This window comes from Mesoplodon densirostris, chromosome 16 (genome assembly GCF_025265405.1).
Source record: "Mesoplodon densirostris isolate mMesDen1 chromosome 16, mMesDen1 primary haplotype, whole genome shotgun sequence".
Taxonomy (NCBI): domain Eukaryota; kingdom Metazoa; phylum Chordata; class Mammalia; order Artiodactyla; family Ziphiidae; genus Mesoplodon; species Mesoplodon densirostris.
Window position 1 is genome coordinate 70,282,783 of NC_082676.1, and position 14,663 is coordinate 70,297,445.

General features: G+C 44.8%; 1 protein-coding gene across 5 annotated transcripts in view; it reads right to left on the reverse strand.

The window, feature by feature from the left end:
- RALGAPA2 (Ral GTPase activating protein catalytic subunit alpha 2) overlaps positions 1-14,087 on the reverse strand; it is a 285,182-nt gene extending 271,095 nt beyond the window's left edge. For all 5 annotated transcript variants that reach the window (XM_060120092.1, XM_060120091.1, XM_060120089.1 and 2 more), the window contains exon 1: positions 13,863-14,087. In XM_060120092.1, coding sequence (XP_059976075.1) covers positions 13,863-13,968 — 106 coding nt within the window. In that variant the 5' untranslated portion in view covers positions 13,969-14,087. The remainder of the gene's footprint in view (positions 1-13,862) is intronic.
- Positions 14,088-14,663: the final 576 nt, after the last annotated feature.

Here is a 14,663-nt window from a genome sequence, read left to right on the forward strand (position 1 = left end):
CATTTATGTTTATATTTGGGTTTTCTGTTACCTATATCCAAAAACATCCTTGTAGATACTGAAGTAAAATCTGACATGGGCCTCCCTGGTGGCGCAAGTGGTTGAGAGTCCGCCTGCCGATGCAGGGGATACGGGTTCGTGCCCCGGTCTGGGAGGATCCCATATGCCGCGGAGCGGCTGGGCCCGTGAGCCATGGCCGCTGAGCCTGCGCATATGGAGCCTGCGCGTCCGGAGCCTGTGCTCCGCAACGGGGGAGGCCACAACAGTGAGAGGCCCGCATACCGCAAAAAAAAAAAAAAAAAAAAAAAAAAAAAAAAAAAAAAATCTGACAGTAGAACAGGAAACAAATCCTAGTGTAATTGAAAGGTTGTAGAAGTTATATTCATCCCACTTCGTTTCCTAAGATGTATTATTTTCATTTCTTTATACCTATATGGTAGCTAGGTGCAGAAAGTAAAATTCTTAGAAGTCAGAAAGATGTTAACACTTTGTTATCCTGGATTGACAGTCCCCGTGTAAAAGGGATTCTGATAAAGATATACTCCACGTACCTAGAGCTCTAGTTTTTAAAAGTAGAGCTATTTTTATTTTAAACATTTTTGACACACCTGTCTCAAATGCAGGACTCTAAAACATCATTTTTAACGGATATCAAGTGCCAACACAATAAAACAAAATATATACACCAATGAAATATAATGTTCAAATCTAATGTGTTTTATATACATGTATTTTTTATGAAGTATAGTTGATGTACAGTATTATGTTACAGGTATACAATATAGTAATTCACAGTTTTTAAAGGTTATACTTTATATTTATTATAAAATATTGGCTACATTCCCTGTGTTGTACAATATATCCTTGTAGCTTAATTTATACACAATAGTTTATATATATTCATATATATATTTCTTTTGTAGGAATCAAGTTTCAACCGATTTTTTAAGGCGATGCATAACTACTTCTACTTTTCTTGATCTGAATTGGCCTATATTAGTCAAACCACTCACTAGGGAAAGAGTTGGAGATAGAAATAGATAAAACAGGAGCTAAATGGTAACCTCTCCCGCTCCATTTCTAACAAGTAAGGCAGCAGAAAAGTGGTGCTGAGGGCAGAGAGAGCCATCTTACTTACGTCAAATAATTATTATTAATAAGCATAATAATGGCTTACAAAAGGGCTTTGTATATATGAACTCAATTAAACCTCTGACAGCCCTAGGAAGCAGGTACTGTCCCAACACCAGGTGAGGGTCAAAGAGGTTAGGTCCCTGCCAGTACTCGAACCCAGGCAGTCCGACTGCCGCACCGCTTACCTAAGTACGTCTAACGTTAAGCTGAAAGTGATGGAAGAGGGGCAGGGAAGTACACCTGGAAACACAAGGTTTTTAAGTCCATAAGAGAGAGCTGGTAGAAGTCCCAGAACTAAATAGATACTAAACCCCAGAGAGGACCCAGAAGTTGGTTTATGTAGGACACCAGAGCCAGCTTGCAACGGGAATGGCCTTCCTCCATGACAGGTTAAAAGGGCGGCCTTTCTGTGAAGCTAATTCCGCAGAGACTGAGACAGCCCTCCCCAAGGAGCTCTCTTTACTTCCAGAAAATCATCCCACTGACCCCTGCCGCATCAGCAGCTGCAACACCGTCAGCCCCGCTCCTCCTTCATATAAGAAACCAAAGGCCCCTCTGGCCGCCGGGCGGCCACCCGGCTCCCCGCAAGCCAGGGTCTGCTGACAGCATGGAAGGGCCTGGAACTGCCAACCTGAAGAATGGGCAGTGGATAATTTGTTGCGTGAGTCCAGTGGGACCCGACAGGGCCGTTAAAGTATCATGTAAGCTTTCACTTACTCATGTGAAAAATGTCCAAGGCGTGTTAGGTCAAAAATACAGTGTCAGCCCATGTATAACAACTATTCATGTTAGACTGTGTTTACGTGTATACCTACAAGACACAGAGAGAGAGGTTGCACGTAAGCAACAACAAGAACAGAAAGCATGTTTACCAAAATTTTAACAATGGTTGTCAGAGGATTGCAGAATGTGAAGAGCTTTTTCATACTTAAATTATTTTTTGCTTATTCATATTATTCAAATGTTTATGATGAGTATGTAAAATTTTATAACCAGAAAAAAACTACTATTTTTCAGAAAAAACTATTATTCATTTCAGAAAAAAAAAGCTGCCAGAGTATTTAGAAAGAATTTGTTTTCAAAGCCTGACTATGTACCATAAAAAAGAACAGCAGACACGACATCGGCCATAGTTTCCTCCAAACGTGTCTTACTTTTGAACCTTGAAGAACACTGAAGACCTAAACAATACGTAAAGTAGTATCTTTGCCAAGACTAAAATGCCCTAAAAACAGAAAATAATTTAAGTTTCCTCTGCCCAACATTGTCGTTAGACCTCTTCTGTAATAACACATACGCTGTACATAATGCCTTGTAATGATCTAGGTATAGAGGACTTCTGCTGTCTTTAGAGAAAGCTATGTTTCTCTAATTGTCATTTACTGAAAAGGGTTGAAAAATGATACGGTCAGGCAGGAAGAAATGGTCTCTGTCCAGCCATTCAACAGCTTGCACTGAGTAGGAACAAGCAAAGGTGTGACACCTCTGAATGCAAAAAGGTGATGAAATTTCCAGTCACCGGCAGGTTCACTTACAAGGCCTGGTGGCCTTAGCACACGTCAAGTCCTGTTTAAACCTGGCCTGATCACCGACCGCAGAGCAGACTCCCCTTCGGCGCACGCTCAGCAGCAACACCGGGTCCTAGAAACCACGTCTTTTCAGTTAACACTGAGCCAAAGACCAAGACTCCCTCAGGCCTTTGCATTAAGAAACACAACCTAGAGGGAGTCCCGTGGTGGTCTAGTAGTTAGGATTCGGGCTTTCACTACCTCAGGCCCAGGTTCGATCCCGGGTCAGGGAACTGAGATTCCACAAGCTGTGGGGCGTAGCCAAAACAAAAAAAAAAACATTTATTTTGAAATGGCTCAAGTTCTTGAAAAAAGAAACACAACGTAGAGCACAAACTGCATTCTAATTTAGCAGGTACCTGAAACTGAGCCCGTCTGCTGCCTTTCTCACCATTCATAGAGATTAATTAACATGGCACTGACCCATCAACGTTTTCCTGTGCTCATTCATTTTCAGCCACTGGATGATCTCCATTTCTTGTCAGCATCAGGGCACTTTCCAAGATACCTACTCTTTGGCTATTACTAGAATTTGGGGTGACGTAGTAAGCGCATCTCCCCACTGTCACAAGCTCCGTCTGCTGTGTGGCCCCATCTCACGTCTGGCACACTCAAGCATCCCTGCCCCACTGGCCACGGTGGTCCTGGCCTGTCTCCTTTATCACGACCCACTGCTGCAACAAGGAAGGACCAGCCACGTGTGCCGGCTAGGGCTCCCCGGCCACGGCTGGCTTCTCCTCTCTAGCACTGCTTCTTTCTCTCCCCTCTTCTCTTTTCTGTCTGCAGTCACTGTTCCATTTCGGGGCAAAGGCCATCTCACTAGGTGTCCTTTCTTCATTTGTGACTTATGTATACATACATTTTGAACATCTATTTATTATAATTGTTCCTATTAATATGTAGGAGCTCTTTATGTTTGGGGGATACAACTATTTCCTCTCCTCTAAGTTTCAAGTTCTTTTGCCAGTTCATTATTTACTTTTTACTTCAGTTAAAGATGATATGTTTGTATATGTATTTATTTTAGGAGCAGGAAGAAAGGAATGGAAGCTTATTCTCTCAAAAATAAGTATCTGCAATAGGACACACACACACGCACACACATATACACACATGCATACACACGCGCACACACATACACACACACACACACAGAAAGACTATGTAATACTTTACTCCCACTCTGGGAGCTCAGCATAAGCTCTAATCCACCAAGCCTCTCTGGCCCAAACACATCCTCATCTTATCAGATACAGAATCCATGGGATAAAGAGGTTTACATTGTCGGCACCGGAAATATGACCAGACAGAATGAAAATACGCTAACCCCTTTAGAAAGCTGTAAAGAAGCAACATGTGTCCTCAGCTCCCCTCTCTTCCATGCAGTCCTGAAAATGCTATCAAGATTTCACTGGAAGAATGTTCACCACTAGTTATAACAGGTCCTTTTCGGGGGATGGTAATTCAGTTTCGGTTTTTGTAAATTTAAAATTTGACAACAGGGTCTCTCCCATTTTGTTTCCAAGAAAAAAATATCTGGGGTACTTGCCTAAGCCTCACCCAAGCCTGTCCTTACCCACAGCCCTCTGGCTCCGCTGGCCCTCAGCCTCCATCCCAGTCAAGGTTTCCCCAACCTCTTCTCCCTTTTGTCCACAGAAATCGCCCTTTCTTAAAGCTCTTCCCCTTGGATCCAGGGGGTGGGTCTGATAGTGCACGCACACATGGGTGGAGAGAGGGCTCTGTCAGGAGAACTTAATTCGTGGTCTTGAGTCTTTTTTTTTTTTTCTGGCTGTGCCACGCGGCATATAGCATCTTAGTTCCCCAACCAGGGATCGAACCCACGCCCCCTGCACTGGAAGCGCAGAGTCTTAGCCACTGGACCACCAGGGAAGTCCCTTGAATCACTACTTGAATGATGGGAACTTCTGGCTGGGGCAGGAAGGCTTCTAGAAATTTTTCTAAACATCCAAACCGGTGGCCGCTACTCTCCCCCAGACTGAGATCCATCTATGTTGAAATCACATTCTTGGTTTTTCAGAATGCAAGCTCAGGCGTGCCCAGTGCTGTGTACAATGCCTGGCACATGGTTGGGGCTGGATAAAAAATAACTGTTAAATGAATAAAGGGACTCTGGAGCCAGCTGCCTGGGTTCAAATCCTGACTCTGCCACTTACTGGCTGTGCAACCGTGGGCAACGTTCTCAACTTCTCTGGGTCTTATTGGTAAAATGGGGATAATGACATTCCCTATCCCACTAGGGAAAGGATTAAATGCATTAACACATGTGAAGTGTTTCTGGCGGTACTTGGCACATGGAAAGCGCTGATTAAATGCTACTTATTATTATTACAAATAAGGAAGTATGTCACCAAAAGGAATCAAGATGTACAAAAAGCTGTTGGTGTTCTCAACGTTATTTAGTATCAATATCACTTAGTGAGAGAGATCAGGCAGAACACAGATAAGTAGAATACAAAACCAAAGGCTATAAATGCCAAATGGAAGGCACAAAATGCTATGGGAATTCTGAGGAAAGATCGTTTCAGCGAAAAGGGACGAAGACACTTTGTGTGAAGATGTAATATACCTCTGCCGGCTCCTGGAAGAAGTTTACATGACAGGTTGGCTGACACCTCTGGGAAAAGGGACGGCGTATTAGTTTGGGTTCTCCGAAAAGCACACACCAAGACAGGAGTGGACACGCAGGAGGTTTATTGAGGGAGCTGTCTGTGAAGGATGAAGGGGAGGACCTGAGAAGGGAGCTCTGACCCCTGCACAGGAGAGGGGAGGGGAGGAGGGCTGAGGAGGGAGAGGGAGCACAGGCCTGAAAAGCTGTCAGCCGGGCCAACAGGGAGCCCTTGAGACAAAGTCTCCCTTCAGAGGCATCTGGGTCTCAAAGGAACGGCCACATCAGTACCCCCACGTGCTCAGTAACTGGCTGGGAGGAGCCCAGGAGGAGCTCAGCTTTGCCTCAACAGTGGTGGTGAATCCAAGGGCAGCATTGGGAACAACGGCCAGTGACGCTCCGCGGAGCACAGCTGGGCACAAGCAGCGTCCCTAGTACCTCCTGTGTCCTTGAAAGCCAGGTTGAGCCTCAATAAATAAGTGCCATCACTGAAAATCAAACACAAGACAACATCAACGGGTTCCTTATCTTTTTCAAGAGGGATTTTTTTTAAACTAAACCACAATTGCAAAAGCACAATCAAAGTACATATTTACTGTTAAAGATTACAACTACTTTTAAAATAGTGTTCAGTATCTTCCAGATGTGGTTTCTGTTTCTAAAACAACATAAAGGACATAAAGTCGTTATGAAACATCTCTTTTCTAAATATCAAAGTTAAAATTCTGGAATGAGGATTCAGAACTAATGCAGAAACAAAGCTCTGCTAAGAACCTAGAGGGTAAATCCTTAAGAAAGCAATTCGATCAAATGAGAATATGAGAAAACATTTTGCAAAAGTGTGAAGTGCTACGTGAATGTGAGCTATCAATACAGTCAAGTTACGTCTTAGGTGGGGTTAAGTCACATGAAAGGTAAAAATGGAGAAAATCACAATTACCCTTAAACATGAGAGGCACACCCAGCAGGGAAGATGTTCCCACAGTGACAGACAGGAAGGAAAGAAGACCTCTGAGGACACAGCAAAGTCCCTTGTCCCTCCTCACGCCGCCACGCAGGCACGTGGTCACTGAGTGGAAGGGCAGGCAGCATCCACGTCACTTAAACTGTGCCCATTTTATTTATATATATATACAGCATATATATTTATATTTAATATATATATAAATATATATACACATACACATACACACACACACACACACACACACACACACACACACACACATTTCCCCCTTCTGGCCAAGCATTAAATACATAAGTTAAATTGCATTTATGAGATCACCCCCCCACACAAATGAACAACAAAAAGTCTCACAGATTACAATATTTCTTTTATTTTATGAGGATACATGGCAGAGAAGAAGGAGCAAGACATACTCAGTTCCTATCACTACGTCAGCGAGAAAACTAGTCAGCAGTTGACTTTCCCTCATACCTTCACAGAAAAAAGCAGAAGCCATCATATGAGAGTTCCCTTCATGACCCTGTCATCCCACACGCCGTTCTTGCTTCTTCTGAGCGGCCTTAGAGGAAGGGGTGGCGTATTGTCAAGTCTGATCTCCCGCCCCACACTCTGGATCCCACAGCAGACCACAACTTTCACTATTTTATCCCCTTTCTCTCTACTATTTCTTCAAGTTTGCTCTTTTATTATTTCCTTCTCCTACATGTAAATAAACTCAAATTCTCCCAGGTCTTAAAAAAATATAAAAATCATACACACACACACACACACACACACACACACACACGCACATACGGACTCGAAAAAATGTTCGTGAAACCGAATTTTTTAAAAATCCAAGAACAAGATAGTTGCTTACTACATTTATATATTAATTATTCTTGATTTTACAGTAGAGTAACATATTCCTTCTTTTAAAAATAATTTTAAAATTTAAATTGAATCAATTTGCTATTTTGAAAGTCAACTTTTTGAAAACAATAAACTGTTCTCTAGCTTCATCTTAGAGACCAAAGATCAGTCCTCTGAACAGCTAGTAAAAGTATTTATGTCCATCTGCAAATAAAACACTTACAAACAAAATAAAAATACAAATTATAAAAGTTTACATCAAAATATTCCAGACCTACCAATTATCTCTCTTCCCAGAATAAAAGGTCAAAGGCACCCTTTTCTAGTTTCCTCAAACAAAACATCTGAGCTCAGTCAGACCTTTATCCTAGGTCCACCTTTCTCACTTCAGAAGGCTAGACAATTTTAAGCACTAGGAGCAGGGATGGCGTTATTTGTGTGACATGTATGTGTCCAGAGTTCATTTTACATTCCAGAAGTTACAGACATAAAATGTTAGTAACCGATGAAAAATGAGCAAAGGGAGCATTAGGGCAAAATCGCTTTAATTAAGACAAGGTCAACTGAGAGAAACCATCCCAAGACTGTCTGAAGGGCCTGGAGTTACACCCCCAGATTTGCTCTGGTTGCAAAATGTCCACGTGGCACTAACGTCCATGCAAATATTTTACCACCTGCGAGGCCTGCCAAGGGCACAGAGAGGCCAGTGAACACGAAAACACAGAAGGAGTCTTTTTATCTTCTGCCATGTTCAAGTCAAATATGGCCTCAAGTCTCCCTAGAAGAATAAGGTAAAGCAGACTAGGAAGAGAGCAGCAAAACTCAAAGCAACATTTCTGGGAGACGCGCAAAAACTGTTGGGTTTGGGGCTTCCCTCGTGGCGCAGTGGTTGAGAGTCCGCCTGCCGATGCAGGGGACATGGGTTCATGCCCCGGTCCGGGAAGATCCCACATGCCACGGAGCAGCTGGGCCTGTGAGCCATGGATGCTGAGCCTGCGTGTCCGGAGCCTGTGCTCCGCAACGGGAGAGGCCACAACAGTGAGAGGCCCGCATACAGCAAAAAAACAACAACAAAAAACTGTTGGGCTTTTGTTTACAAGTTAACATTCACTCTGGTGGGTAAATATATTTTCTGGTATGTAAATATGCTTGCGTCAGGTAACTAGCAAAAGCTCGACACAGGCTGTGTAATCCTATGACCCCCAGCTCTGCCCCTTAGAGACAGGGAGCTGGCAGACAAGGAGCCCACCTCCGGGAGCCTCAGTCTCCCCATCTCGAGGTCGGGGGTGGGAACACTACCTTCATCACAGGTTGTAGGGCGATCCAGTGAGATCCTGATGCTAAAAACCATGCCATAGCTTTCTAACCCCTCATTAAGCTCCAGACCCCATACCCAGCACCTCCCAGACAGTTCCATTTGTATCTCGCCTTCTTCTCAAACTCAACACACATCAGCACCAAACTCATCTTGCTGTGTTGTTAGCCAGAGTCTCCTCCCAACTCTTCTGGCTCTATCCATGACACATCCACTCCCCCAAATACCTAACACCAATTATCAAATTCTAACAACGTGTTTATTGCTAGTCAGATTGCAAAGGAAGTGGCCACCTCAACCCTTGCTGCCTGCAGGGCAACTGAGGAAAGCACTGTGGGTCGAGGCATAAACGCAGCAATCTGACCTCCGTGGAATCTAATCCAAGAAAATAATGCAAAAGGCAGGAGAAGCCGCCTACCAAGATGTTCAGAGTAGTTATTATTTACATCAGAGAACGAAAGAAAAAGAGAGAAAAAGCGAGAGAGGAAAAAAAGAGGGAGAGATGAAGGAAGGAAACTATTTAACTACCCAAGAAATGGTAAGCTAAATTATGGTACATCGTCTCAACAAACACCTGTAGTTAATAAAAATAAAAGGAACAAAACATGGGGAAATGCTAAAAGTAAGCTTAAAAGGCAACGTTTAAAATTGTAAGTGAACTTGTCCCTACTTAAAGCAACAGATGCACAAAAGGAAACATATCAAAATGTTCAATTTTGCTCTATGGGCATATAGAGCCTCTGTGAGCGACTGGTCTCTCCTCTCTGGTTCCAGATATTTGGTCTGAACCCTGGTGTCACTAGATTTGACTGGCCTGTGGCCCCTGACCCCAAACCTCTTCTCCTTCAGATTAATCACTCCTCGCCCAGCTTCTGCAAACCTCATGTTCATTCCTCCCTGAGAATCGCTTGTCCCGCCACAGGGTCCTTCGTGGCCCCGCCCCTCCTCTCCAGACCCCAGCACCTGTCTGCTCCTTCATCACCAGTCTTCTCAGTGTCTCCCTGCCTTCCCACTGGCCCCGTCTATTTATCCTGTCCCTGCCGGCAGACAGGCAGTGCTTGAATATTACCATTTGACCTGCTAAGAATTCTCCAGTGGGCCCTCTCACCTTCAGGATAAGATCTGAGCTTCTAACTCCGGCAAACAAGGCCCTTTCTGATCTGGCCCCAACCTGCCTCAGCTCCTACCAGTCAGGCCACCTCTCCTCCCCTCCCCCATGACCCCGACGTCCAACTCGCTGTCCTGCCCTTACCCCTGGCCTACACACCACTTTGGTCGCTGCTCTGGCACTGCGGACGCCCTCAGGGCCAGGGTCCCAGCACCCAATCCTCAGTGCCCGAGGTTCCTCAACGTCCCGCATCATCGCTGTGTATTTCCACCACCAGCCCCTCCCCACCTCGGCCCGAAATGCTCTCCCCCTCGACTCTCCCCAAGTCTAACCCTGCTCTGTCCAGCATGCCGCACTGGCTACCTGTGGCTCCTGAGCTCTTGAAATGCCACTGGCCTGACCGGAGACGTGCTGCACACGTACAGTACACATGGGATTTCGAAGACTTGCTAGCAAAAACGGATGGAAAAAACTGAACAGTTTACTTTCATTACCTGTTGACGTAACACCTATTAGATGTATGGGGTTTAAAATGTATAGAGATATTATTTAAATTAATTTCAGCTGTTTCTTTTTACTTTTTTAGATGTGGCTACCAGGGCATTTTTACTCACACCTGTGGCTGACATCTATTTCCACTGGACAGAACCAGTCTAACCATTCTTCAGGGTCTCCTTCAAGATGCCCCCATCTTTGTTCTTAATGATCTTTTCTGCCCCTTGAAATCCTACAATGGAGTCCACCGTATATAAGCCACTATCTAATTACATAACACACTACGTGCTTACTAGTATTTTACATCTATTCTTCCTGCCACATCAATGCCATTTCTAAACCCTATTTGGGGACTCACAGTAGGCAGTCAACTTTTAATTAGACATGGAATCTTTGCTGCAGCAAGACAGCAATGCACAGAATGTTTTTTTAGTTTTGTTTTGTTTACTTATTTACTTTCCCAAGGATGACTTCAACAATGTAAGGAGACCTGGGAGTCAGGGGACCTAACAGCTCTTTGTTCTTCCTCTAAATTACATAATACATACACAACGTTGAGTGCGTGGCTTGGCCCCCAGTAAGCCATGCCTGTGTCTCAGTTTCCCCTCCCCCTTTAAAATAAAGTTAATAATACCAGGCCAATCTACAATATATAGGCAGGTCAAAGTAGCTAAGCAAGTTCTAACTGGAGTCATTACCATGATACGAAGAAATACTCTACTTTTCACAGCTAACTGTATCTTTCTCAGCCAGCTGTCTTAAATACAGACTAATTTTTATGAAGAGGGAGCAAATCCATCACAATTATTAAAATAAGAAAGGAGAAAGGACAACCTATCAAAACGCTTGTCCTATCCTACTAACGACAGGAGAACTGTAATGACAGAGGAAACTGTTACATGTCTACTCCAAGCTGAAGTAGCGTATACATCACACTCACAATAACCTTTATGAGGCAGACATCACCATACCCATTTACAGAGTAAAGAAACTGAGGTTCAAAGACAGGCTGAGTAATTGGTCTAAAGTCATGCAGCCGCAGGCTACAAATCCAGGTCAAGTGCTATCAACTTTGTATGTAAAAAATAACATCGTTATTATCACTGGAAAATATATGAAAAGCAAGAGTATTATCTAAATATACAAATAAAAATACAATAATAATTTCTATTTATTTCCTTCAAACAGTTTTTTTTTTGCAAATATACTTTTTTTTTCTTCCAGTTTTATGGAGACATAACTGACATGTAGCACTGTGTAAGTTTAAGGTGCACAGCATAATGATCTGACTTACATACACCATGAAATGATTATCACAGAAAGTTTAGTGAACAACCATCATCTTGTATAGATACAAAACGAATGAAATAGGAAAAAAAAATGTTTTTCCTTGGGATGAGAATGCTTAGGATTTACTCTTTTAACAACTTTCACATGCAACATACAGCAGCATTAATTACAGTCACCATGCTGTACATTACATTCCTAGTACTTATTTATTTTATAACTGGAAGTGTGTACCTTTTGACTAACTTCATCCAGTTATCCCCCCACACCCTGCCTCTGGTAACCACAAATCTGGTCTCTTTTTCTTTTTCTTTTTAATTTTTATTGGAGTATGGTTGATTTACAATGTTGTGTTAGTTTCTGCTGTACAGAAAAATGAATCAGTTATACATATACATATACCTATATCCCCTTTTTTAGATTCTTTTCCCATATGTCATTCCAGAGTATTGAGTAGAGTTACCTGTGCTATACAGTAGGTCCTCATTAGTTATCTATTTTATATATAGTAGTGTGTATATGTCAACCCCAATTCAAATAGTTTCTTGATCTTGGCTAAATCCTAGTTTTCAGATGAAAAGGACTTTTTTCCTAGTAGACTTTTCCTTAAAGTAGCAAACCAGTAGGGTATGCGACGTGGTGGGACTAGTACGTTGCTGTACTATTTTTCTTTAAAGCCTTTCAACCAGTTGTAAGCGAAAGTTTACATGAAACATTATGAACTAGAACTCCTCAGACACATTTACAAAAATCTAGTACCTACAGGTAAGATTACAGTAATAAATGAAGTAAACTGGGCCAGTCCACCAGCGATGCATCAACAAAAACCAACATACATAAGAAAATATCACAGAGCCTCTCCACGCTGCAAAACTGAGGTCACATGGCTCAATGAAAGGACAAAAGAAAGTTCCTCAAAATAAGACACACCTTCAACTGAAACCACAGAGCCTTGAAAACTAACTACTTTCTCAGAACAGTAACAATGTACTGTGTGTCTCTAAGAAAACCAACGTCTAGGTTTAATTGCGTCTGCCTTTGCAAAATGTAGCCAACTTAATCCTGTAAACTTGGACTGAACAAAAGTTCAAGCTCTCTACCACAGAAAAAGTCACCACAGAAAAAGTCCCCAAGTATCAACTGCTTTAAAATACCACCCTACTCTCCTTTATCAAAAATGTCCCTGCAGGAGGTGTTAATCAGTCACTACTAGGAACCCCACACAATGCGTCCTGTGTGCGCCTGGTATTTTAGTACAGGAAGTAGAAAGTTCAGTTTACCAAGAACACCGAATTTCACTTTCAAAAGTCTTGAAAACTAATCCCTCTAACAGTACTTAATTTACATTTCATTCCAAGCTGATCCAGACGGGCGGAATCTCAAGGAATCCGAGAATGTAAAAAACTTCACTTGGCAAAACCAGGTGTGTGGATTTGTTGTTTTCCTTAGAGGTACTTCACGGAGTATAAATAGAAATCATTTGCAAATTTTAATCTCATGAACAAGATCTTTATTTAAAATTCTCACCTATATGATGAATTCTGTTATACCATATTTCCTCAAGTGACAGACACATTAAGACTTTGTGCCCTAAATCAGGTGATTTTGCTCACTTTAAGAATAAAAAAAAGACATCTAGAAGAAACATAAAGTATCTTTTTCTCAGCCCGCAAATAACACAAAGACAAGTCTGTCTATAGACAGCAAAGGTGTTTCCACCTTAAACACAAGTTAAGACTAAGGAGGTAAGAAGAGAAAACAAAACACAGCATAGCAAACCAGCTACAGACCACAGGTGGCAGGTGACAGGAAGCCTTGGGAACACTTCACACCCACAGGGGTGAGTTTCATCCCAGGTCAAGTGCAGGCCAACCTGTGCTCTGCAGAACCTCCACCCAGCGGGCTCATAAAAACGGAAGAAGGCACATAACCATCAGTGCCATTCTGACAATAAAGGAGAAGCAGCCTCCTTGAACCCGGGAAAGTCACCCCTCCCTCCAAGCAGAAACGAGGAGCCCCCTTCACACCAAGAACACAAAGAAAATGAAGCAGCCAGACCCATGGGAAGAGAGACGGCACTTAAGTTTATCCCGGGGCCACTTGGGGGCTCAGTCTGTTCGGGGATCGGACTCAAAAGTAAAAATAAAATTAAAGTGGGGGGTGAGGAGGCGATGACAGTTCAATTAAGTCCGTGCTGGGACCACTTGGGGTCTCAGTCTACTTAGGGTCTCGTACTTAAAAATAAAAATTAAAAACTGAGAGGGAAGAGGACAGTTCGATGTGTGCGTGAGAGGACCCCCGGGCGTCCAGGGTTTGCTGGGGAGGGGACCTTCCCGGCCGCGCCCGGCCCCGAGGCCGGCGAGAATCTGGGGTAAGTTTACACTAGAGGGCGACGGGCAAGCCCGCGGGCCAGGCTGCCCGCTTCCCGGGAACAACGCCGGGCCCGGGCAGAGGGTCTGCGCCCCCCGCCCCGGCATCCCGCCCCGACCCCCGCCCGCGCCGCGCCTCACCCAGCAGCGCCCGCAGGTGCTTCAGGCGGGTCAGCACGTCCTTCTTGGGGTCCAGCACCTTCTGCGTGGACTTCTTCACATCCCCGTGGCTCCTTCGGGAGAACATCCCGCCGCGGGGAGCCCGGGCCCCGCCGGCGGGGCAGGAGGCTCCTGCGCCGCGCGAGTCACCGCATAGGGTCAGGCCGGCGCGTGTCTACCCAGCCGCCCGCCGCCGCCCGCCGCCGCTTCGGCTGTGGCTCCAGGAAGGAGGGGTGGGCCTGTCCGGCGAGGGGCGGGCAGGAAGGCGGCGTCTACGCTAAACCCATCGCCCCGCCCCAAGGGAGGTGCCGTCCGGTCCCTGGGCGCAGCGCACGCGCGCGTCGTCGGGACCCGCCTCGCGGGGGCGCGCCCGGGCTCCGAGGAGGCGCGAGTCACAAAGAAGCGGGCCCGGCGCACACGCTGTACTCTAAGTCCCGGGATGCACCGCGACAGAACCCTCCAATCAGGCTGGCGCGCTTTCGGCGCGATGAGAGTCAGTGGGCCGGTTCTGATCACGTGCACCCTCTCCACCCCGCCGTGGGCCGCAAGTGCTCCTGGGAAAGGTAGTTCTCCCTACCCTCAGGCGAGACCCTGAGACCACATTTCCAGGGTCCCGGTGACTGGGCAGCATCCGCCCGCCCCCTACCGCAGGAAGCCCAAGGCTTCTGTATCTGTAGCTCCGGCCTGTGTGCCCACCCAATTCCCTCTAGTGCAACGTGAACCACAGAAACTCACAACAGGGAGTGGGGGAGCGAGTGGAAATCCCGTAGATCATACTAAAAT